This window comes from Amblyraja radiata, chromosome 45 (assembly GCF_010909765.2).
Source record: "Amblyraja radiata isolate CabotCenter1 chromosome 45, sAmbRad1.1.pri, whole genome shotgun sequence".
Lineage (NCBI taxonomy): Eukaryota > Metazoa > Chordata > Chondrichthyes > Rajiformes > Rajidae > Amblyraja > Amblyraja radiata.
The window spans coordinates 6,029,050-6,051,785 of record NC_046000.1 but is presented as its reverse complement, the minus strand read 5'-3'; the positions used below and the strand labels follow the sequence as shown (position 1 = coordinate 6,051,785).

At 44.9% G+C, this 22,736-nt stretch overlaps 1 protein-coding gene across 1 annotated transcript in view; it reads left to right on the top strand.

The window, feature by feature from the left end:
- Nucleotides 1-22,736, top strand: part of nxf1 (nuclear RNA export factor 1) — a gene marked incomplete at its 5' end in the record, with an annotated part of 82,569 nt that overhangs the window by 28,348 nt on the left and 31,485 nt on the right. The window contains 7 exons of the mRNA XM_033015215.1: nucleotides 7,523-7,673; nucleotides 13,475-13,558; nucleotides 16,728-16,832; nucleotides 17,901-17,981; nucleotides 18,994-19,063; nucleotides 20,452-20,540; nucleotides 21,465-21,572. Of these exons, the coding sequence (XP_032871106.1) occupies nucleotides 7,523-7,673; nucleotides 13,475-13,558; nucleotides 16,728-16,832; nucleotides 17,901-17,981; nucleotides 18,994-19,063; nucleotides 20,452-20,540; nucleotides 21,465-21,572 (688 nt within the window). The remainder of the gene's footprint in view (nucleotides 1-7,522; nucleotides 7,674-13,474; nucleotides 13,559-16,727; nucleotides 16,833-17,900; nucleotides 17,982-18,993; nucleotides 19,064-20,451; nucleotides 20,541-21,464; nucleotides 21,573-22,736) is intronic.

The following is a 22,736-nucleotide window of genomic DNA, read 5'->3' as shown; positions in this document are numbered from 1 at the left end:
GGCGACAATACGCACCATATGGCTGAAATGTTGCAAGCTTCCCCTTTATGATTCACACCCTCGATATAATCCTATCAGCGTGACTTGCCGTCTTTAACCCCCCTCTTTACCTAATCACTACTCTACTGGGAGCATATCCCATTGTAGTGTTCCCTCTTGCTATGTTGCATAAGACCAGGCTACACCTTGGAAGTGCCTAACATTAACACTGAAGATGATGTAATACACAACGAACCAATCAACGTTTGGAAAAGTGTTTGAGTCTAGACCTCTGAGGTGGAGGGTTTACAAAACCCAGCTTTTTTAAATCCAAAAAATATGCTTTATTCAGAATAATAAATATATACAAAGCAAGAACTGTGCAAAACTTCCGACGTTCCCAGCAGCTATACATACGTTCATTAGTAGTGTTCACAAAACCATCATTATACAGGCAAAATGTGTAGGATGGAACTGCAGATGCTGGTTTAAACCAAAGATAGACAGAAAATGCTGGCGTAACTCAGCAGGACGGGCAGCATCTCTGGAGGGAAGGAATGGGTGACGTTTCGGGTCGAGACCCTTCTTCAGACTCTTCAAAAGAAGGGTCTCGACCCGAAACGTCACCCATTCCTTCTCTCCAGAGATGCTGCCTGTCCCACTGAGTTACTCTAGCATTTTGTGTCGTATCATTGTGCAGGCGTCCTTGCCACTCGTGTGGCCCTCTGCGGTGATATCCCTTCCCTTAATTTGAGGGGCGTCTCCACCACATCCTGCCCCCCAATGTCCAGCGGCGGAAGGACCTTAGACTGTGGTCCTCCCCCACCGAGCCTTGACGTTGGCTGCACTGAGCTTCAGTGCGTCCCTCACCACGTACTCCTGCAGTCTGCAGCGGGCCAGTTGGCAACATTCCCCGATTGGACATCTCGCTCCGCTGGGAGATCAACATGTTTCGGACAGACCAAAGAGCCAGCGTTCTTTTTTTGGTTTCCGACACAAATATGACTGAAGTGTGAGGAAGGAAGACTGAAGATAGACACAAGATGCTGCACAGTCTGAAGAAAGGTCTCGACCAGAAATGTCATCACACCTTTGGTGTCCATTTTTGACTGTACTGCGGCTTGTCTTTTCTGGATAAGATAAGAGCTGTCGGTGGAACTGTTAACCTTTATGTGCATTAAATTTAATCTTTGGCGTACTGAGCCGCTATGAATGAACTGCTAAAACACTGAAGCAGCTGTTAAGTAAGTGTGGGTCATTCAGTACTGATTAGAATCACAGCTATACAACAAAGCAGCATGTGGTGGTGACCTTGGATTATTGCAGACTACATACTCCAGAGATGCTGCCTGTCCCGCTGGTGTCTACAGTGTCAACCAGCATCTGCAGTTCCTTCCTACACATCTTAGACAATAGACAATAGGTGCAGGAGTAGGCCATTCGGCCCTGCCATTCACTGTGATCACGGCTGATCGTCCACATGTTGGCTGTGTCTACATGTGTGCAACATGGTTCCGATCGTTCACCTTTTTAACATTGGCAAATAAGAAAAACTCAATAACGTACTTTATTTTCCTATCCCAACAGTAATTCGTCATTGAGTTGAAGACCTAGAAATTAAACGCAGGCTGAGGTTAATATCAAAAATGTGAAAAAATTAATATCATGCAAGCTGTGATTTAATAGCTGGGTTCATATGTGATTGGAGCAGAATTAGGCCATTCTGCCCACCAAGTCTACTCCACCATTCAATCATGGCTGATCTATCACTCCCTCCTAACCCCATTCTGCCTCCTCCCCATGACATTCTCCCGCTGACACCCATACTAATCAAGAATCTATCTATCTCTGCTTTAAAAATATCCATTGACGGCCTCCACAGCCTTCTGTGGCATAGGAAAGGTTTAGAAGGATATGGGACAAACAGGTAGGTGGCACTGGGGCATCTTGGTTGGCATGGGCAAGTTGGGCTGAAGGGCCTGTTTCAGTGCTATGTGACTGACTCTCCCAAATGTGGCAATTATGTGCCCATTTGGGAGATAGGATGCGGAGAATTCCTGAATTGTTCTATGAATAAGATTTTTTTCATAGTTCATTTGTTATTTCTTCATTCCTCTTTTTGTCCTCTCTTTACCATCTTGATCTTTTCCGTACCCTTATCGTTGCATTATTTTATTCCTTTTGATGGTGATTATATTTAGTTTGAATTGAATGGATAGATGGAAACTGACCATCAAATCGCCCATTTGTACTAATTCTACGTGTTCCACGTTTGCATCCACTCCCTACACGTATGGGCCAATTTACTAATTGGGCTAATTAACCTTCAAACCCACCCGTCTTTGGGATGTGGGAGGAAACCGGAGCACCCGGAGGAAACCCACATGGTCAGAGGGAAAATAGACAGCACCCGAGGTGAGGATTGAACCAGGTTTCTGGCACTGTGAGGCAGCAGCCCTACCTACTGCGTCACTGTACCTATCCAGTATCTTCAACATCATATACAACAAAGTAGCATGTGGGTAGACAAAAATGCTGGAGAAACTCAGCGGGTGCAGCAGCATCTATGGAGCGAAGGAAATAGGCAACGTTTCCTTCGCTCCATGCAAATAGTTGAACAATCTCCACTATAGGAAATAGGCAACGTTTCGGGCCGAAACCCTTGGGTTTCGGCCCGAAACGTTGCCTATTTCCTTCGCTCCATAGATGCTGCCTCACCCGCTGAGTTTCTCCAGCATTTTTGTCTACCTTCGATTTTCCAGCATCTGCAGTTCCTTCTTAAACAAAGTAGCATGTGGGATTATTACAGAGTGCATACAAGTTCTTGGCTGTCTTAAGATTGACACAAAATACTGGAGTAACTCAGCAGGTCAGGCAGCATCTCTGGAGAGAAGGAATGGGTGACATTTCGGGTTGAGACCCTTCTTCCTTCTCTCCAGATGCTGCCAGTCCCGCTGAGTCACTCCAGCATTTTGTGTTACAATCAGGTCTTTGATCAGCTGCAGGGAACTGCAGATGCTGGAAAATCAAAGGTAGACAAAAATGCTAGACATAATATACATTGTTTTTTTTTAAATTTTATTAGAAGTAAATACAATAATGTGGTACCTTGTAGATACCTAATAGATACCTAATATATATTAACATGTTACATTTTATGTACAACTTCTTATTTTATTTATTTTTAGCAGTAAAGGGAAGAAAAGAAAGAGAATAGTAGAAAAATAAAGAAGTGCGTGATATCGAACAGTGAGGTGAAGGAAAGAAAAAAAGAGAAAATAGAGAGAAAAAGAGAGGAGATAGAAAACTGAAGGAGAAATAGCTATTTATTATTCTTGACCACCCTTCACCCGATCCTGAAACAGTTAATTTCTACGGTTAGAAACATAGAAAATAGGTGCAGGAGTAGGCCATTCGGCCCTTCGAGCCTGCACCGACCGCCATTCATGGCTGATCATCCAACTCAGTATCCCATCCCTGCCTTCTCTCCATACCCCCTATGTTGCACCAAATGCTTGTAAGAAGTCGATAAATGGAGACCAAATCATTAAGAATTGGTCTGCTTTGTCTGTTAGGAAGAGTCGCATTTCTTCAAGATGTGAGGTTTCCGACATATTTGAAATCCACATTTTCAACGTTGGTATTGGATGTGTTTTTCCAAAATTTAAGTATACGTTTTTTTGCTGTTATTAAACCATAATTAAGGAAAGATTTTTGAAACGTATTCAGTTTATTCCCATCTTCCATTGATCCGAATATAATCATTTCAATGTTAGGTACCTTGTTAGAGGTATGAGCAAAGATAAACTTGGAGGGTAAATATTCTTGAGTGTTAAAACCACGTGTTCTGATTAAATGGCAACAACAGAATAAACTCACAGAGGTATTATTGGGAAGGAGTGATATAAATGAGGGTTTAAGAAGGAACTGCAGATGCTGGAAAATCGAAGGTAGACTTTGTGACTTGGCATGAAAGATTCAGGGGGCAGGTGAGAGGAGGGGTAGACTGACTGATTGCTGCAGATTTTACAGATCATGAGGATTTACAATGGTGTAAATAGGTTCAATCCATTAATTCACAGGTCAGTAACGAGGGGAGAGGAAATTTACAGTATCACAAGTAATTATTTCAAAAAGTAATGTCAATAAAGATTAGAATGCCGTACCCCCCCCCCCCCCCCGTTACAGATCATTGTTGAGGCTGGATCCAAAAGCTGTTAAGAGGATTAAACGTTTGTCAAAGGAATATGGGACATTGTGGATGAGAGCGACACACTGGGTTTAGACTAGATGGCTCATGAAGATAAACAGCATGTGGATGGGCCAAATAGTCAAAATGTTTGATTGATTCTGGGTTTCCATGGCTCTATCAAGGATTTGTGTTATCAGTGAGTTGTTTCAGCATTTAACATCAGCAATCAGTCTGATTAAAAGTCCCAATGTAGACATATGAGGGACCTTATCATACGTGGGACCTTGTCTGTTTCCTGATTTGTTTTGCATAAACCCAATTACCAGGAACGTTGGCATTTGCATCAATAATAAGAGGAAAAGACTAACACACTCTGTTGAACTAGACTTGTATTAGCACAGCGCTGTGGTGGGCCACAAAATCAGTGAGGGATATGGATAGTCAATTTTAAGTTCATTAAAATGGTGGATGAGTGCTGGCCAGGGTTGTTGATGGAGTGTAGGAAGGAACTGCAGATGCTGGTTTAAACCGAAGATAGCTGGAGTAACTCAGCGTGACAGGCAGCATCTCTGGAGAGAAGGAATGGGTGGCGTTTTGGGTCGAGACAGTTCTGCAGACTGAAGAAGGGTCTCAACCCCAAACGTCACCCATTCCTTCTCTCCAGAGATGCTGCCTGTCTGAGTTACTCCAGCTATTACTCCAGCTATTTGTGCCTATATTCTTGTTGATGAAGGAGCCTATTCAACTGGGCTGGGCTAGACTACACCAATCTATTGCCCCATCAAACTGCGCTCTCCCTTCTCAAACCAGTTTAGTTCATCTTTGAAGGCAATATTATCCCCATTCAGAAGCAAGGAACTGCAGGTGTTGGTTTACACAAAGTGCTGGAGTAACTCAGCGGGTCAGGCAGCATCCCTGGAGAACTCAAATAGGTGAAGTTTCGGGTCGGGATCCTTCTTCAGACTGGGTCAACATCATTTGAAACTTATTTTTTATTCTCAGCTTTTGTCAGAGCTTACACGTGCATACCTTTGTCTGTGTTTATAGTAGGACGTAGGATCTATTTATCTATCTATTTATTTATGTAATTCTTTAATCTGAATCTGGAATTATCTGCCACAGAAGTTAGTTGAGGCCAGTTCATTGGCTATATTTAAGAGGGAGTTAGATGTGGCCCTTGTGGCTAAAGGGATCAGGGGGTATGGAGAGAAGGCAGGGATGGGATACTGAGTTGGATGATCAGCTATGATCATATTGAATGACGGTGCAGGCTCGAAGAGCCGAATGGCCTACTCCTGCACCTATTTTCTATGTTTATTTCGAACAGCATAAAAGAATAAAAAGCAAGTGTGAAACAATGTACAAAAAACATAACAAGAATATTTATAAAGTGTCATAAACAATATCTATAAATAAATGAAATCGTATGTGTCCAAAAAGGAGCAGGAAGAAGCCAAAGCTTATTAATTCCCACCCCTTATTCAACTGCTTATAATTATCGTATACACATTTAGCAGCTATATGTACACCATATGTACAGCAGCAGCTATACGTACACCAAATTATTTACATTTATACACTAATCAAATATTTGGGCTCAAATGCCTATTTTACGGGTTTAGATTGTTTCTAATGTTATTGACAATTCTGTCATATTTGATCTGGTTTTTCTTCATATTGCGATCACTGCTCCTTAACAATCAGATCTCGACCCTAAGCATCACCTATTCCTTTTCTCCAGAGATGCTGCCTGACCCGTTGAGTTACTCCAGCTTTTTGTGTCTGTCTTCGGTTTAAACCAACATCTGCAGTCCCCTGCATACACAGATTATTTATTCATTACTTTCATCGCACAACACTAGATCTAAAATAGGCTGTTGTACTAGAATGCTTGTATCTATTCTGGATTGGGGGGGGGTTTAACTCCACATGGTGCTGGAGTAACTCAGCAGGTCAGGCAGTATCTATAGATGGATAGGTAACCTTTCAGGTCGGGACCCTTTTTCAAACTGAAGGGTCTCGACCCGAAACGTCACCCATTCCTTCTATCCGGAGATGCTGCCTGTCCAGATGAAAGAATGGATCGACTGGGCTTGTATTCACTGGAATTTAGAAGGATGAGAGGGCATCTTATAGAAACATATAAAATTCTTGATGGATTGGACAGGCTAGATGCAGGAAACATGTTCCCGATGTTGGGGGAGTCCAGAACCAGGGGTCACACTGTTTAAGAATAAGAGGTCGGCCATTTAGGACTGAGATGAAGAAAAACTTTTTCACCCAGATTTGTGTATCTGTGGAATTCTCTGCCACAGAAGGCAGGGGAGGCCAATTCACTGGATGTTTTCAAGAGAGAGTTAGATTTAGCTCTTAGGGCTAAAGGAATTAAGGGATATGCGGAAAAAGCAGGAACGGGGTACTGATTGTGGATGATCAGCCGAATGGCCGAATGACTCCTCCACCTATTTTTTATGTCCCGCTGAGCTACTCCAGCATTTAGTATTTATCTTCGGTGTATACCAGTATCTGTAGTTCCCTCCTACACATTTTGTCTGACCTGGAACGTTGCCTGGTCATTCCTTCCAGAGATGCTGCCTGACCCGCTGAGTTACTCCAGCACTTTTTCTGAATTGCGGTTAAACCCGAACGGTTGTCATCTTAAGCTGAAAATGTGACGTCAAGTGAGGTTCCTGCTTATGTCATTAAACCCTAAAGTGTTCACTTTATATTTTGCAAGTAGCAAATGGAGTGCTGCGCTCACTGTCCCATCTACTAAAGCTTTGATGTATTGCCTAAAATTTGTGAAGTAAGCAAATCAACAAAGTCTTTTTTTTTTTTAGAAGTCAGTACAACACAGTGGTAGCTTTTTCCAGGTTCCAGGTTCTTTTTTTAAATTTTATTTTTTTTAATAGAAGTCAGTTCAATACAGTGGTACCTTTTTCTAGGTTCCCAAAATTATGTTAACATATTACATTCTCGGTACAACTTCCTTTTTTTTGCAAATCAACAAAGTCAATGCAGATGCTCAAAGTCTCTTGCCCAGAGTAGGGGAATCGAGGACCAGAGGACATAGGTTTAAGGTGAATGGGTAAAGTTTTCACATAAAGGGTGCCCGGGGCATGGAACGAGCTGCCAGAGGAGGAAGTTGAGGCAAGGACTATCCCAACGTTTTACAGGTATGTGAATAGGACGGGTTTGGAGGGATGTGGACAAAACGCAGGCAGGTGGGACTAGTGTAGTTGAGCCATGTTGGTGGGTGTGGGCAAGTTGGACCTGTTCCACACCGTATGACTCTGTAACCGCTCCTGGTGACATGTTGTGACTGTTTCCCCCTTTGTTGTTGATCGGCAGTTCGCCCTATGGATCCAGACCGTCCCGCCGCCCGGGAAACTGGCACGATAGTGAAGGAGGACCCTCGAATATTCATGTTACAGTGAAGCCAAATTCAGAGAGGGGCTCAAGTAACAACGCCAACACAAGGAGGAATTGGTTTAAAATCACTGTAAGTCTTGACTCGGGGAATTTGATCTTCTGTTGTACATGGAAAGCAACACCTGTGTGTGGGTCAGCATTTGCAAAGGCAGAAACTTGAACTTTGCTTTATTTTGTTTGTTGCTGTTAGGTATGTAATATAATTAGCATATGTGATGTCTTGTGCAAGGACACATGTGCGGGAGAGACTCAAGGTGGCATCCTGGAATAAGGAAGCTTGTTATTTTACTCCCGTGTCCGAGTGTTATTTTAAGTTGTCCCAAGCACCCAAATACTCAACAATTGCCTTTTTAAGTTTAATTTAGTTTAGAAATATGGAATAGAGATGAACAGCATGTTCGTCAAAGGATTTAATTGTGACTGCTCTTTCCTTGCAGACCTTCCACTGATATGAACGCCTCCTTAACAAAAACATTGAAGTAGTTTGCATGGATCAATCCCTGTGTTTACCGTCTAGTTTGGTTTCCTTTAGTTTAGAGATACAGCGTGCAAACAGGCCCTTTGGCCCACCGAGTCCACGCCAACCAACGATCACCCATGCAAACTAGTTCAGCAGGAAAAATGTTCCCCATGTTTGGGGGAGTCCAGAACCAGAGGTCACCGTTTAAGAATAAGGGGTCGGCCATTTACGACTGAGACGAGGAAAAACATTTTCACCCAAAGAGTTGTGAATCTGTGGAATTATCTGCCACAGAAGGCAGTGGAGGCCAATTCACTGGATGTTTTCAAGAGAGAGTTAGATTTAGGTCTTAGGGCTAATGGAATCAAGGGGGAGAAAACAGGAACGGGGTACTGATTTTGGATGATCATCCAAAATTATCAATAATCAATGGCCTACTCCTGCACCTATTTCTATGTTTCTAGCTGCTCCACTGAGCCGTCCAATCTCCTAACATTAAAAATAAAACACTTTCCCTCCAAAAAAAATACCACCTCAATGCGCCATGAAGGATCAATCCTTTGCTCAGGTGTGATGGGTAAGCTCGGAAAGGACGCCCTTCTGAACACTGACCTATACAAAATATGGGTGATAACTTCTCAGCTTCATCTCACCTCTCCTTGAAGGACTGTAGGTTGCAGTGGGGTGCACAGAAGGTGGTGGTCTCATGTCCATGTGCACCACCCTGCAACTTGTGCACGTTGCCATTTCATTTTGCTGGGTTGTATTCATTCCGTGTGGTGGTCTTCTGTGTACATGTCTTACGCTGAACAAATAATCCAGAAGCCTCAACTAGTACTCCGGGGAACACATACGCCAATCCCGCAGTCCCAGTTTGGATGTTTCTGACGTTTGCAGTTAAAAATTGGCGTCAATAAGAGCGATGATAGACACAAAATGCTGGAGTAACTCAGCGGGTCATGCAGCATCTATGCAGAGAAGGAATGGGTGACGTTTCGGGTCGAGGCACTTCTTCAGACTGAAGAAGTTCTCCAAAGATGAGTTACTTCAGCATTTTGTGTCTTAACCAGCATCTGCAGTTCCTTCCTACACATCAATAAAAGCCATACCAATTTTCTATTATTAGTACAGTCTTGCTGTAAAAATCCCAGTGGTACACCACCTGCTACACGCCTCCACTTGTTTTAAATAAGTTGTATTATCTTTCTTATTTTTCCATCATTTGGGGCAGGTTTTTCCTGTGGACAAAATAATTTGCCAGTACACGGGTTATTCCTTGTCCTTGGTGTATAAACAGATCTTTGCCCTGTTAGGTTGCTTATGCTCTTTACAAGGGTCAGGCTGCCTCATTTAATTAATTAATTTTCTTTTAAAATCAAAATCCACAGATGCGAAAAAATCACATTTTAAACTTTTTTTGGAGGAACCAGTTTGGAAAAAAAAAAAGGACTGATTTAGGATTAATTTATATAAACCAAACAACAATGACAAGGAATGGAGATATCCACACACGCACACACACACGCACACGCGGGGCCTGAATGCAGTCACCTCCTACAAGGCGAAAACGGGAGGCAGCTCGAATGTCGGCGAAACATCACTCCCTGACGAGCTCAATGCGTTTTACGCACGCTTTGATAGGGAGAATACTGATGTGCCTTCCCGAGCCCCCATTCGCTATGATGGTATCTCTGTCTCAGTCACAGAGGCCGACGTCAGGAAATCCTTCAGAGGGGTGAACCCCTGAAAAGCACCTGGACCTGATGGTATACCCGGTCGTGTACTAAAAACCTGTGCGGACCAACTGGCTGGAGTTTTTACGGACATTTTCAACCTGTCACTACTGAGGTCTGAGGTTCCCACCTGCTTCAAAAGGGCATCAATTAATCCAGTGCCCAAGAAGAGTAAGGTGACGTGCCTCAATGACTATTGACCTGTGGCACTAACGTCTGTGGTGATGAAGTGCTTTGAGAGGCTGATCATGGCGAAAATCAACTCCTACCTCGACAAAAACCTGGACCCACTGCAGTTTGCTTACCGCCACAACAGATCAACGGTGGATGCGATCTCGCTGGCCCTCCACTCCGATCTGGACCACTTGGACAACAGAAACTCGTATGTCAGGCTGTTATTCATCGATTACAGCTCGGCATTTAATACTATCATCCCCTCCAAGCTGGTTACCAAACTCACAGAACTGGGTCTCTGCGCATCCCTCTGCAATTGGATTTGTGCCTGGAAGGTCATGTTTGACTAATCTTCTTGAATTTTTTGAAGAGGTTACTAGGGAAATTGACGAGGGTAAAGCAGTGGATGTTGTCTATATGGACTTTAGTAAGGCCTTTGACAAGGTTCCTCATGGAAGGTTGGTTAAGAAGGTTCAACTGTTGGGTATGAATGCAGGAGTAGCAAGATGGATTCAACAGTGGCTGAATGGGAGAAGCCAGAGGGTAATGGTGGATGGTTGTTTGTCGGGTAGGAGGCAGGTGACTAGTGGGGTGCCTCCTGGGATCGGTGTTGGATCCTTTGTTGTTTGTCATGTACATCAATGATCTGGATGAAGGTGTGGTAAATTGGATTAGTAAGTATGCAGATGATACCAAGATAGGGGGTGTTGTGGATAATGAAGAGGATTTCCAAAGTCTACAGAGTGATTTAGGCCATTTGGAAGAATGGGCTGAAAGATGGCAGATGGAGTTTAATGCTGATAAATGTGAGGTGCTACACCTTGGCAGGACAAATCAAAATAGGACGTACATGGTAAATGGTAGGGAATTGAAGAATACAGTTGAACAGAGGGATCTGGGAATAACCGTGCATAGTTCCTTGAAGGTGGAATCTCATATAGATAGGGTGGTAAAGAAAGCTTTTGGTATGCTAGCCTTTATAAATCAGAGCATTGAGTATAGAAGCTGGGATGTAATGTTAAAATTGTACAAGGCATTGGTGAGACCAAATCTGGAGTATGGTGTACAATTTTGGTCGCCCAATTATAGGAAGGATGTCAACAAAATAGAGAGAGTACAGAGGAGATTTACTAGAATGTTGCCTGGGTTTCAACAACTAAGTTACAGAGAAAGGTTGAATAAGTTAGGTCTTTATTCTCTGGAGCGCAGAAGGTTAAGGGGGGACATGATAGAGGTCTTTAAAATGATGAGAGGGATAGACAGAGTTGATGTGGATCAGCTTTTCCCTTTGAGAAAAGGGAAAATTCAAACAAGAGGACATGACTTCAGAATTAAGGGACAGAAGTTTAGGGGTAACATGAGGGGGAACTTCTTTACTCAGAGAGTGGTAGCGGTGTGGAATGAGCTTCCAATGGAAGTGGTGGAGGCAGGTTCGTTGGTATCATTTAAAAATAAATTGGATAGGCATATGGATGAGAAGGGAATGGAGGGTTATGGTATGAGTGCAGGCAGGTGGGACTAAGGGAAAAAAGTTGTTCGGCACGGACTTGTAGGGCCGAGATGGCCTGTTTCCGTGCTGTAATTGTTATATGGTTATATGGATCCTCGACTTCCTCATCCACAGACCACAGTCTGTTCGTATTGGTGGAAATGTGTCAGCCTCGATAACAATCAGCACGGGAGCACCTCAAGGCTGCGTGCTCAGCCCCCTGCTGTACTCCCTCTATACTCATGACTGCGTAGCCGGACATAGTGCGAACTCCATCATCAAGTTCGCTGACGACACCACTGTTGTGGGACGTATCACTGATGGGGATGAGTCAGAGTATAGAAGAGAGATTGAGCAACTGTCCATATGGTGCCAGCACAATAACCTGGCCCTCAACACCAGCAAAACCAAGGAACTGATTGTGGACTTTGAAAGGAGTAGGAGGGGGACCCACAGCCCCAATTATATCAACAGGTCAATGGTTCTTGGTTCTTGGGTCCTCCAAAATATTCCAACTGGAATTTAAACTGGAGGTGGTGAAGGGAGGGATTAAGTCAGAAAGGGTATAAAGAACACACACTACAGAATTTAACATAAAACATCCCCACACAGCAGAATCAAAGTTTCCCACTATGTGGGAAGGCACCAAAGTCAGTCTCTTCCTCCACTGTTCCTCGTGGTCAGGGTTGAAAGGGTCAAGAGCTTCAAATTACTGGGCGTGCACATCTCTGAAGATCTTTCCTGGTCCGAGAACACTGATGCAATTATCAAGAAAGCACATCAGCGCATCTACTTCCTGAGAAGATTACGGAGAGTCGGTTTGTCAAGGAGGACTCTCTCTAACTTCTACAGGTGCACAGTAGAGAGCATGCTGACCGGTTGCATCGTGGCTTGGTTCGGCAACTTGAGTGCCCTGGAGAGGAAGAGACTACAAAAAGTAGTAAACACTGCCCAGTCCATCATCGGCTCTGACCTTCCTTCCATCGAGGGGATTTATCGAAGTCGCTGCCTCAAAAAGGCTGGCAGTATCATCAAAGACCCACACCATCCTGGCCACACACTCATCTCCCTGCTACCTTCAGGTAGAATGTACAGGAGCCTGAAGACTGCAACAACCAGGTTCAGGAATAGCTACTTCCCCACAGCCATCAGGCTATTAAACCTGGCTCGGACAAAACTCTGAACATTAATAACCCATTATCTGTCATTTTGCACTTTATCAGTTTATTTATTCATGTGTTTTGTAGTCAATGCCTACTATGTTCTGCGTGCTGAAGCAAAGCAAGAATTTCATTGTCCTATACAGGGACACATGACAATAAACTTGAACTTGAACACACACTAACACACACGCACACACACACGCGCACACACACACACTCACGCACACACATACACACACATACATACACACACAGCACCCACACACACACCACACACACAGTAACGTACATACACACACACACAAACATACATACATGGGGAGAAGGAGGAGAAAGGGGATAGGAGGGTGAGATAGATCAGCCATGATTAAATGGTACAGACTTGATGGGCCGAATGGTCTAATTCTATTCCTATCACTTATGATCTTATGACATGCACTCATACTAACATGCGCACTAACAAACAGAGTGGAAACAGGCCCTTTGGCCCAACTTACCCACGCCAACCAACATGCCCCATCTACACCAGTCCCATATGCCTGCGTTTGACCAGATCCCTCTAAACCCATCCTCTCCATATACCTGTCTAAATATTTCTTAAACTTTGTGATAGTACCTGCCTCGACTACCTCCTCCTGCAGCTCGTTCCATATACTCACTAGCCTTTGTATTTAACATAAATGGTGCCCTTCAGATTCCTATTAAATCTAAACCCCCCCCCCCCTCCCTCACCTTAAACCTATGTTCCCTGGTTCTTGATTGCCCTACTCTGGGTAACAGACTGTGCATTTACCCGATCTATTGCCTGTCTTTGACTATAACTCTCTGGAACTGTCTTTGCTCTCTCCTCAGATTCCCTATGGAAAGAAATATGACAAGACCTGGCTTTTATCAAACTTGCAGTCCATGAGTTCAGTTCCCTTTAACCCTGTCCAGGTAAGAATGAAGGCATCTCATTCTCCAGACAAACCAGTATGTCGGAAATTATGGCTTTGGAATTAGATTTTACTGCTACTGCTTAGATATAACGAAAACACTGGTAGGGATGGAAACTGCACAACTTCTGCTTTTGACCATGTCCGTGCTTCCTTGTGCAGCGGGCTGGAAATTCTGCACTTCTTCTTGTTCCGTGTGGCGTGCACAGCCTAAAGTTGTAGGACAACTTGTACTATTTGATCTTCTGTTTGTGCACGTCGAGTTGATTGCATTAGTCGAAACAGGGCGGACCGCGTGGAGGTTGCAATCTTCCACCCCGAAATTCTGACACGGTACGATTTGAATTATAATTCCGTACAGGAGTATATAATATATCAATGGCTGTTGTATCCCAGTAAATATTAGTGCCTTCAAGTTAAAAAAGGACAGGAGGAACCATGTAAAACAATGTGCGATCAACCATTTACTTGTCGACTCATTCATGAGGGAATGGGTGTTTAAGTCACGTTGTTGAGCCAATTTAGGATGAACTTTGAGTTTATTGAGACTTTTTTATGTTATTATTGCACAATAAAGGCCCAATGAGGAGGCTAACTTGACAATTATCCGTCAATGACCAGAATGAGTAGGAAGAAACTGCAGACGCAGGTTTAAACCGAAGATAGACAACTCAGTGGGACAGGCAGCATCTCTGAGGAGAAGCAATGGGTGATGTTTCGGGAAGAAGGGTCACCCATTCCTCTCTGCTGCCTGTCTCGCTGAGTTGCTCCATCGTTTAGTGCAGGGGTGGGCAACCTTGTTCTGCATGTCTGTGAGTGGATGGTGGGCCACATCTATCACGTGTACACACGGATCCCGTCCCCATCCCGCCCCGGATGGCTGGCATCAAATCACGTGTTCACAGAAAGTAGACAAAAATGCTGGAGAAACTCAGCGGGTGAGGCAGCCTCATGCAATCCTTGCATGTCCCACCCGCTGAGTTTCTCCGGCATTTTTGTCTACCTTCGATTTTTGTCCAGCATCTGCAGTTCTTTCTTAAACGCGTTCACAGAAGGTGCGGGGCCGTGCGGTACAGCCAGAGCTCGGCCGCTGCTCAGGGCGCTCGGCGGGCCAGTTGGTTACGGGGGGGAAAAAATAAATCCGCCTGCGGGCCGGATGATTTTGGGTTACGGGCTGCATTCGGCCCGGGGGCCGTAGGTTGCCAACCCCTGGTTTAGTGTCTAATGTCCAGAATGAGTTTTGTTCCAGTTGTGTACATCAGTTATTGGCTTTTGGGTTGAGGGGGGAAAGGAAGGGAAAGGGTGGCTTTTAGAATCGTTTAAGTTGCAAATGGTGAAGGGGAAGCATAGATAAAACGAAATACTCTGATGAACAAAAGCTCTTCAACTTGGGTGGTATTAGTATCGGCAAAACTGTTGTGATTTGGATATGCGGGGCAGGTTTTGCCATTGAGAATGGTGGGTGCTGAGAACATGCTGCCAAGGGTAGTTGTGTTATATACCCATAGTGATGTTTGAGACTTTTGGATAGTCATATGGATGTGCGGGGTGGGGGGGGGGGGGAAGAGGACGTGGATTAAGTGCAAGCAAAGGAAATTAGTTTAACTTTGTGTTTACCATGGACATTGTAGGCCAAAGGGCCTGTAGAAATATAGAAGCATGTAAAATTCCCCTGTATATTGGCGATCGTTTCGCTGAACACCTCGCTCAGTCCACCTCAACCTGATCTCCCAGTTGCTCAGCACTTTAACTCCCCCTCCCATTCCCACACTGAGCTTCCTGTCCTGGGTCTCTTCCATTGTTAGTGAGGCCCAGCACAAATTGGAGGAACAGCACCTCGTATTTCGCTCGGGCAGCTCACACCCCAACAGTATGAACCTCTAACTTCAAATTGCCCTAGCATTCCCTCTCTCTCTCAATTCCCTCCCCCTTCCCAGTTCTCCCACCGCCCACTGCATCTCTGTACCTGCCCACTCCCCTGACATCAGTCTGAAGAAGGGTCTCGACCCGAAACGTCGCCCATTTCTTCTCTCCAGAGGTGCTGCTTGTCCCGCTGAGTTACTCCAGCAATTTGTGTCTACCTTCGATTTTAACCAGCATCTGCAGTTCTTTCCTAGATAAAATTCTTACGGGATTGGACCGGCTAGATGCAGGAAAGATGTTCCCCATGTTGGGGGAGTCCAGAACCAGGGGCCACACAGTTCAAGAATAAGGGGTCGGCCATTTAGGACTGAGATGAGGAAAAATGTTTTCACCCAGAGAGTTGTGAATCTGTGGAATTCTCTGCCACAGAAGGCAGTGGAGGCCAATTCACTGGATGTTTTCAAGAGAGAGTTAGATTTAGCTCTTGGGGCTAACGGAATTAAGGGATATAGGGAGAAAGCAGGAACGCGGTACTGAATTTGGATGATCAGCCATGATCGTATTGAATGGCGGTGCTGGCTGGAAGGGCCGAATGGCCTACTCCTGCACCTATTGTCTATATCTGTATGTTCCTGTGCTGTATTGTTCTATGTTCTACATTCTGAAATGCACTGCTCACAAACATGGTGGAAGCAGATTTGTGATCTTTTGAAAAAGAAGTGAAAGGGGAAACATGTGGGGCAGGACCATGATGGAAGACCAGGGTAATAGTGTGAGGAAGGGTCCCAACCCTCCAGAGATGATGCCCAACCCGCTGAGTTACTCCAGCACTATGTGTTCTATACAGAGGAACAGCTTAGATCGTTTAAAGAGCCTTCAAAGATGCATTGGGCCAACTGGCCCTTTGTATTATTTTATTCTCTGTCATTGATGACTCTCTTACTGCCTGACCCGTCTTTTAGTTTTAGAGATACAGCACGGAAACAGGCCCTACGTCCCACCAAGTCCGTGCTGACCAGCGACCCCCGAACATTAACACTATCTTACACACACTGGGGACAGTTTGCACATTTTACGTCCCACACAAATTGGAGTGTGGGACGAAACCGGAGCACCCGTAGAAAACCCACGCAGGTCACGTATAAACTCCGTACAGACAGCACCAGTCGTCGGGATCGATCCCGGGTCTCTGGCGCTGTAAGGCAGCAACTCTACCGCTGCGCCACTGTGCCGCCCTCTGCACAGAATGACTTGATAGTTTGAGATCAGCACCAGTGGACAATAATGAATTGTTGTATTTTTTACAGTTCCATTATGACGGTAATAAGGCATTGTTCTATGTTGAAGATTCAACAACTGCAAATGCTCTGAAGCAGATATCCAGAAGGATCACTGACAAAGATTTATACCGGGTAACTGGCTTTATATATTTCTCACAATAAGGTGGTCTTGTGTTTTTATCTATGATTTAAGTATTGGATAGAAATTATATAGCATCAAAACTACTTGCGGTGAGTCCTCCAGAAATAACCCTTGATTCGGCACTTCTTCTTGCGTATATGGCGTGCACAGCCTAAAGTTGCAGGACAACTTGTTCTATTTGATCTTATTTGATTGTGCACGCCAGGTTGATTGCATTAATCGAAACAGGGCGGACCACGTGAAGGTTGCAATCTTCTACCTCGATTTGGCACTGAACCAACTTTACTGGCCACAGTTTCACGTTCCTCAGGTGGTCACCAGAGACCACCGCTATTGAGGGTCAATAACCTAGTCATGTGTAGGAGGGAACTGCAGATGCTGGTTTTAACCGAAGGTAGACAACTCAGCGGGACAGGCAGCATCTCTGGAGATAAGGAATGGGTAACGTTTCGGTTCAAGACCCTTCTTCAGACTGCTAAGTCTTCGGACTCCAGTCTGAAGAAGCATCTTGACCCGAAACGTCACCTATTCCTTTTCTCCAGAGATGTTGCCTGATCCGCTGAGTTGTGTCTATTTTTGGTTTAAACCAGCATCTGCAGTTCCTTCCTACACATCTCCTTGTCGGTGGCCCATTTGCTTTGACAGGTGGACGCAAACAATTGTCATAGAGTGATACGGCGCAGAAACGGGCCCTTCGGCCCAACTTGACAATGCCGACCAAGATGCCCCCAACTAGTCCCACCTGCCCGCGTTAGGCCCATACCCCTCTAAACGTAACCTAAAGCTCCGTTTTGAAGATCAGTGATTTTCTGATCAATGAAGATCAATGATCTTCTGATGAATGAAGATCAGATTATTTCCATTACCTGGTTAAATAGTTGCCCCTATTTAGTCTTTGACTAATTGCCACCTTGCCATGTGCATGACGGTGGCTGTACATCATGTAAAAACCAAGGTGCATGTGAATATCCCATAATGATGAAAGATGCTATTTAAATACAAATCATCCTTTCACTGAAACATACAATGAATTTAACATGACATGTTCACCCTTGCAGGTTGTGATCATCATAAACCAATCAGCGCCGCCATCTTCTGTCTCGAATGAGCTCAAGGCTGAAGAGATAGTGCACATAAGGGTAAGGGAAGCTCAGAGACTGCTGAGTCGATGTGCACAACACACTTGCTGTCTTCACTTACTGTGCGCTTTTAGGCCAGTTGCTTTTCCTGGGTTCACCCTCAGGACGGCTGCAGTCACCCTGGGAAGAGGCACACTGGTGTCTGAAGGGCCGTTTACGCCATTTTTTTTTGGCACTCACGACCATACAGGCGTCACGTGTCGACCTGTCGTGGGGCGACGCCTGTATGTAGTCGTGAGTAGCCGCCCAAAGAGTCGTACCTTTTTCTGGTTGCCGCTGCATTTTCAACATGTTTAAAATTTTCAGAGACCTGCTGCGACTATGACTAAGTTGCCAAACAAAATTGCGTAAGTGGGACAGGCCCTTAAGATAGGCACATAATGAAGTGCAGGGAATAGAGGAATATGGATGATGTACAGGCATATGAGATCAGTTTAACTTGGCATTATGTTCAGCATTGTGGGTCTTGTGCTGTACTGTTCTATGCTTTAACCATAAATGGTATTTCTTGTCACCAGAGTAAGCTCGCAAATAGGATTGCCAGTGGTGCTGCTCACAGTGCAGCTCCAGCAATCCAGCTTCAACACCGACCTCTGGTGATGTCCATGTGGAGTGTGCGTGCTCCCTCTGTGATTGCGTGGGCTTCATCTCACAGCCCAAAGTCATGTTGCTTGGGGAGGGTTGTTGTGAATGGACACGGCGGAGAATGAGGATGAGGGTGTCAGAGGTTATGGGGAGAAGGCAGGAGAAAGGGGTTGAGAGGGAAAGATAGATCGTGCATGATTGAATGACGGAGTAGACTTAATGGGGCCGAATTCTGTTTCTGTAACTTACGAACTTATGAAAATGGGTTGCAGTGAAAGGAATGAGGTGCTGGAACAGAAGGGGTTGCTTTAAAACCTGCCTGTATAGATTTGATGGGCTGAATTGTCCCTTTCTACGTCACAGGAATCCATTCATAAATGAATTTCAAAAATGAAGTAATCTTTGAAATAAAACTCTTATTTTCCAGCAATGCATGAGTAAACGTTATGATGGGTCACAGCAGGCGCTCGACTTAAACACCGTACGCAGTGACCCAGGTATGGATTTACAATTTAATTTTTCATATTCTAGGACTTAGTTTAGAGATACAGCGGGGAAATAGGCCCTTCGGCCCACCGAGTCTGTGCCGACCAGTGATCCTCGCACACTAACACTATCCAACACACGCTGGGGACATTTTACAATTTTACTGAAGCCAATTAACCTACAAACCTGTACGGTCTTTGGAGTGTGGGAGGAAACCAGGGCTCCCGGGGCTAACCCACGGGGAGAAGGTACAAACTCCGTACAGACAGCACCCGAAGTCAGGATGGAACCCGGGTCTCTGGCGCAGTGAGGCAGCAACTCTACCACTGGGCCACCATGACGCCCACTTGTCTACCATTCATCTTTGTACCACATTTCATTATTGGCTTTTCCCTGGTTCCAATTCCAGGAACATTTGATATGTGAATCTACCCGCACACAGGGTGTTAACCTGACACCCACTTCTAGTTCCAATCAAGGTACTGGACTATCAAATAGTTCCTTGACGATGGTTGTCCAGTCCCATATTCATTTTTGACGCTATAATCTTATTAAACATCTTCCAGGTTGAGACCATAAGATAGAATTAAGCCATCGAGTCTATATTCAATCATGGCTGATCTATTTTTCCCCCAAATGTTTTTCACCGTACCTCTGTATGTGACAATAAACTAACCTCTCAACCCCATCCCCCCCCCCCTCCCATAACCTTCGACACCCTTACTAATCAAGAAACTAAAAATGTGTAGGAAGGAACTGCAGAGGCTGGTTTAAACCGAAGATAGACACAAAATGCTGGAGTAACTCAGCGTGACAGGCAGCATCTCCAGAGAGAAGGAATGGGTGACGTTTCGGGTCGAGACCCTACAGTCTGAAGAAGGGTCTCCATTTGAAACGTCACCCATTCCTTCTCTCTAGAGATGCTGCCTGTCCCACTGAGTTACTCCAGCTATTTGTGTCTAACTTGTAAATGTCTTATTCCTGGAGTTGATGGCACACTTATTAAAGTGTGTCTGACCTCCCCAGAGGAGCATGGGTGAAGCTCAACAGACTTGGTACTGGAGTTGGGTGTTTCAATATCAGCGTGTGGAGATAGATGGGGTCTCCCTCCGCCAGAGCCCAGCCTGTGAATGCGGAGCAGAACAACAGACAGCCAACCATGTCATCTCTGGGTGCCCGCTCTACCACCCACCAAATGGAGCTGTGTCAGGGCCTGGCAGGCAGACATTGACGCCAACACAGACAACAACCTGGCTGCTCAACACCCGGCTTGAGATCGAACTATTGCTTTGGCTTGTGTTTCATTCACAAGAAGAAGATGGCACGCTTCTTACTCCCATTGAAGAGAAGCAGCATCTCTATTTAATGTTGAATTTAATGTTGAATTTTGTTTGTCCAGACCTTGTCTCCCAGAATATTGAAGTGGTGTTAAACAGAAGGAATTCCATGAGCACCGTTGTCAAAATAATAGAAGAAAATATTCCAGAGGTAAGCAGTTCAAGTTCAAGTTCAAGTGAGTTTATTGTCATGTGTCCCTGTATAGCAGTGCACATTTTCCAAGGATCCTCGCTGATGGGGAAAGTTTAGGCAGCCATTTTGAACTTCTAGAGTGATACAGCGTGTAAATGGGCCCTTCAGCCCAACTTGCCCACACCGACCAACATGTCCCATCTACACTAGTCCCACCTGCCTGCGTTTGGCCCATTTCCCTCTTAACCTGTCCTATCCATGTACCTGTCCAAATGTCTCTTAAACATTGCGATCGTACCTCCTCCGGTTGCCTCAGCTACCTCCTCTGGCAGCTAGTTCCATACACCCACCACCCCCCCTGCCTCACCTTCAACCTATGCCCTCTGGTTCTCGATTCCCCTACTCTGGGCAAAATATTGTGCATTTACCCGATCTAAACCTCTCATCATTTTATGAGTTCACCCTTCATCCTCCTGTGCTCCAGAAATAATCCTATGTATTCCTCTCATGATCTTATACACCTCTATAAGATTACATCTCTATAAGTTCACCCCTCATCATCCTGTGCTCCAAGGAATAAAGACCAAGCTTCCTCAACTTCTCCCTAAAGCTCAGTCCCTCGACTCCTGGCAATATACTCGTAAATCTTCTCTGCACCCTTTCCAGCTTGACAACATCTTTCCTATAACACGGTGACCAAAACTGAACACAATACGCGCAGCAGTAGTACTTATCATGTGTCGGAAGGAACTGCAGATGCTGGCTTACACCGAAGATAGAAACTCATAAATGCTGGAGTAACTCAGCGGGACAGGCAGCATCTCTGGATTGTTGCCTGTCCCGCTGATATACTCCAGCATTTTATGTGTGTGTGTGTGTATCTTATTGTCTCGTATGCTTGGACAGAGCAAACACCATTGTAATTTGTGTACTATTTTCCAGCTGCTCTCTCTCAACCTGGGCAATAACAAGCTGTACAGATTAGAGGACCTGACAGACTTGATTTCTAAAGCACCTGGTTTGAAAATTTTGAATCTTTCCAGAAATGAGGTACGTGTGGGTTAATGACCAGAAATATCGTTGCATAATCCTGCCTAGCCGATTGCCATTGCCCACTGCCTAAATCAGAGGATCCTCAAACATTTCTGGTTAAATAATTGTTGCCTTTCATCTTTTTGTTTGCTATTCTTCACCTAACCACTTTGTAAGGAACATTTACGTATCTTTTTATTGTTGTGAATATTAAAGAACGGAAATAGGATGGAGGAAGGATGGTTAAAGTGCTTGTTACTTGTGGCGTAAGGGGGGGGGGTTTATATATAATGGGAACCTGAGAGGTAACTTTTTTTACACAAAACTGCCGGTGGAGGTAGTTGAGGCAGGGACAATCGCAGCATTTAAGAAGCATTTATACCGGTAGATGGATTGGGTAAGTTTACAGGGATGCGGGCCAAAAGCGGGCAGGTGGGACTAGTGTAGAATGGTCGGCATGGGCAAGTTTGGCCGAAGGGCCTGTTTCCACACTGTATGACCCCAGTTTAAGAATAAGGGGTAAGCCATTTAGAACGGAGACGAGGAAATGCTTTTTCCCCACAGAGAGTGGCGAGTCTGTGGAATTCTCTGCCTCAGTGGGCGGTGGAGGCCGGTTCTCTGGATGCTTTCAAGGAAGAGCTAGATAGGGCTCTTAAAGATAGCGGAGTCATGGGATATGGGGAGAAGGCAGGAACGGGGTACTGATTGGGGATGATCAGCCATGATCACAGTGAATGGCGGTGCTGGCTCGAAGGATCGAATGGCCTACTCCTGCACCTATTGTCTATTGTCTATGACTTTACGACTAATGTTTGCCAATAAACAAGTCTCAGTCCGATCCTGACTACGCTATTTGTACCTTCTCCCTGTGACCGCGTGGGTTTTCTCCGGGTGCTCCGGTTTCCCCCCCCCCCCCCACAATCCAAAGATGTATAGGTTTGTAAATGAATTGGCTTTGGTATAATTGTAAATTGTCCCTAGTGTGTAGGTTAGTGCCAGTGTATGGGGTGATCGCTGGTCGGCACAGTCTGGCTTGTTTCCGCACTGTACTGTACTGTACTGTATCTCTGGTCTAAAAGCTGATGGGTGAGAATGGGATTGACTGCTTGTAATGATATTAATTAAATAGCTTGTACAAGGTTGTGGCTACGAGGTTAGCTAACAGTGGGGAGAATAGAGATA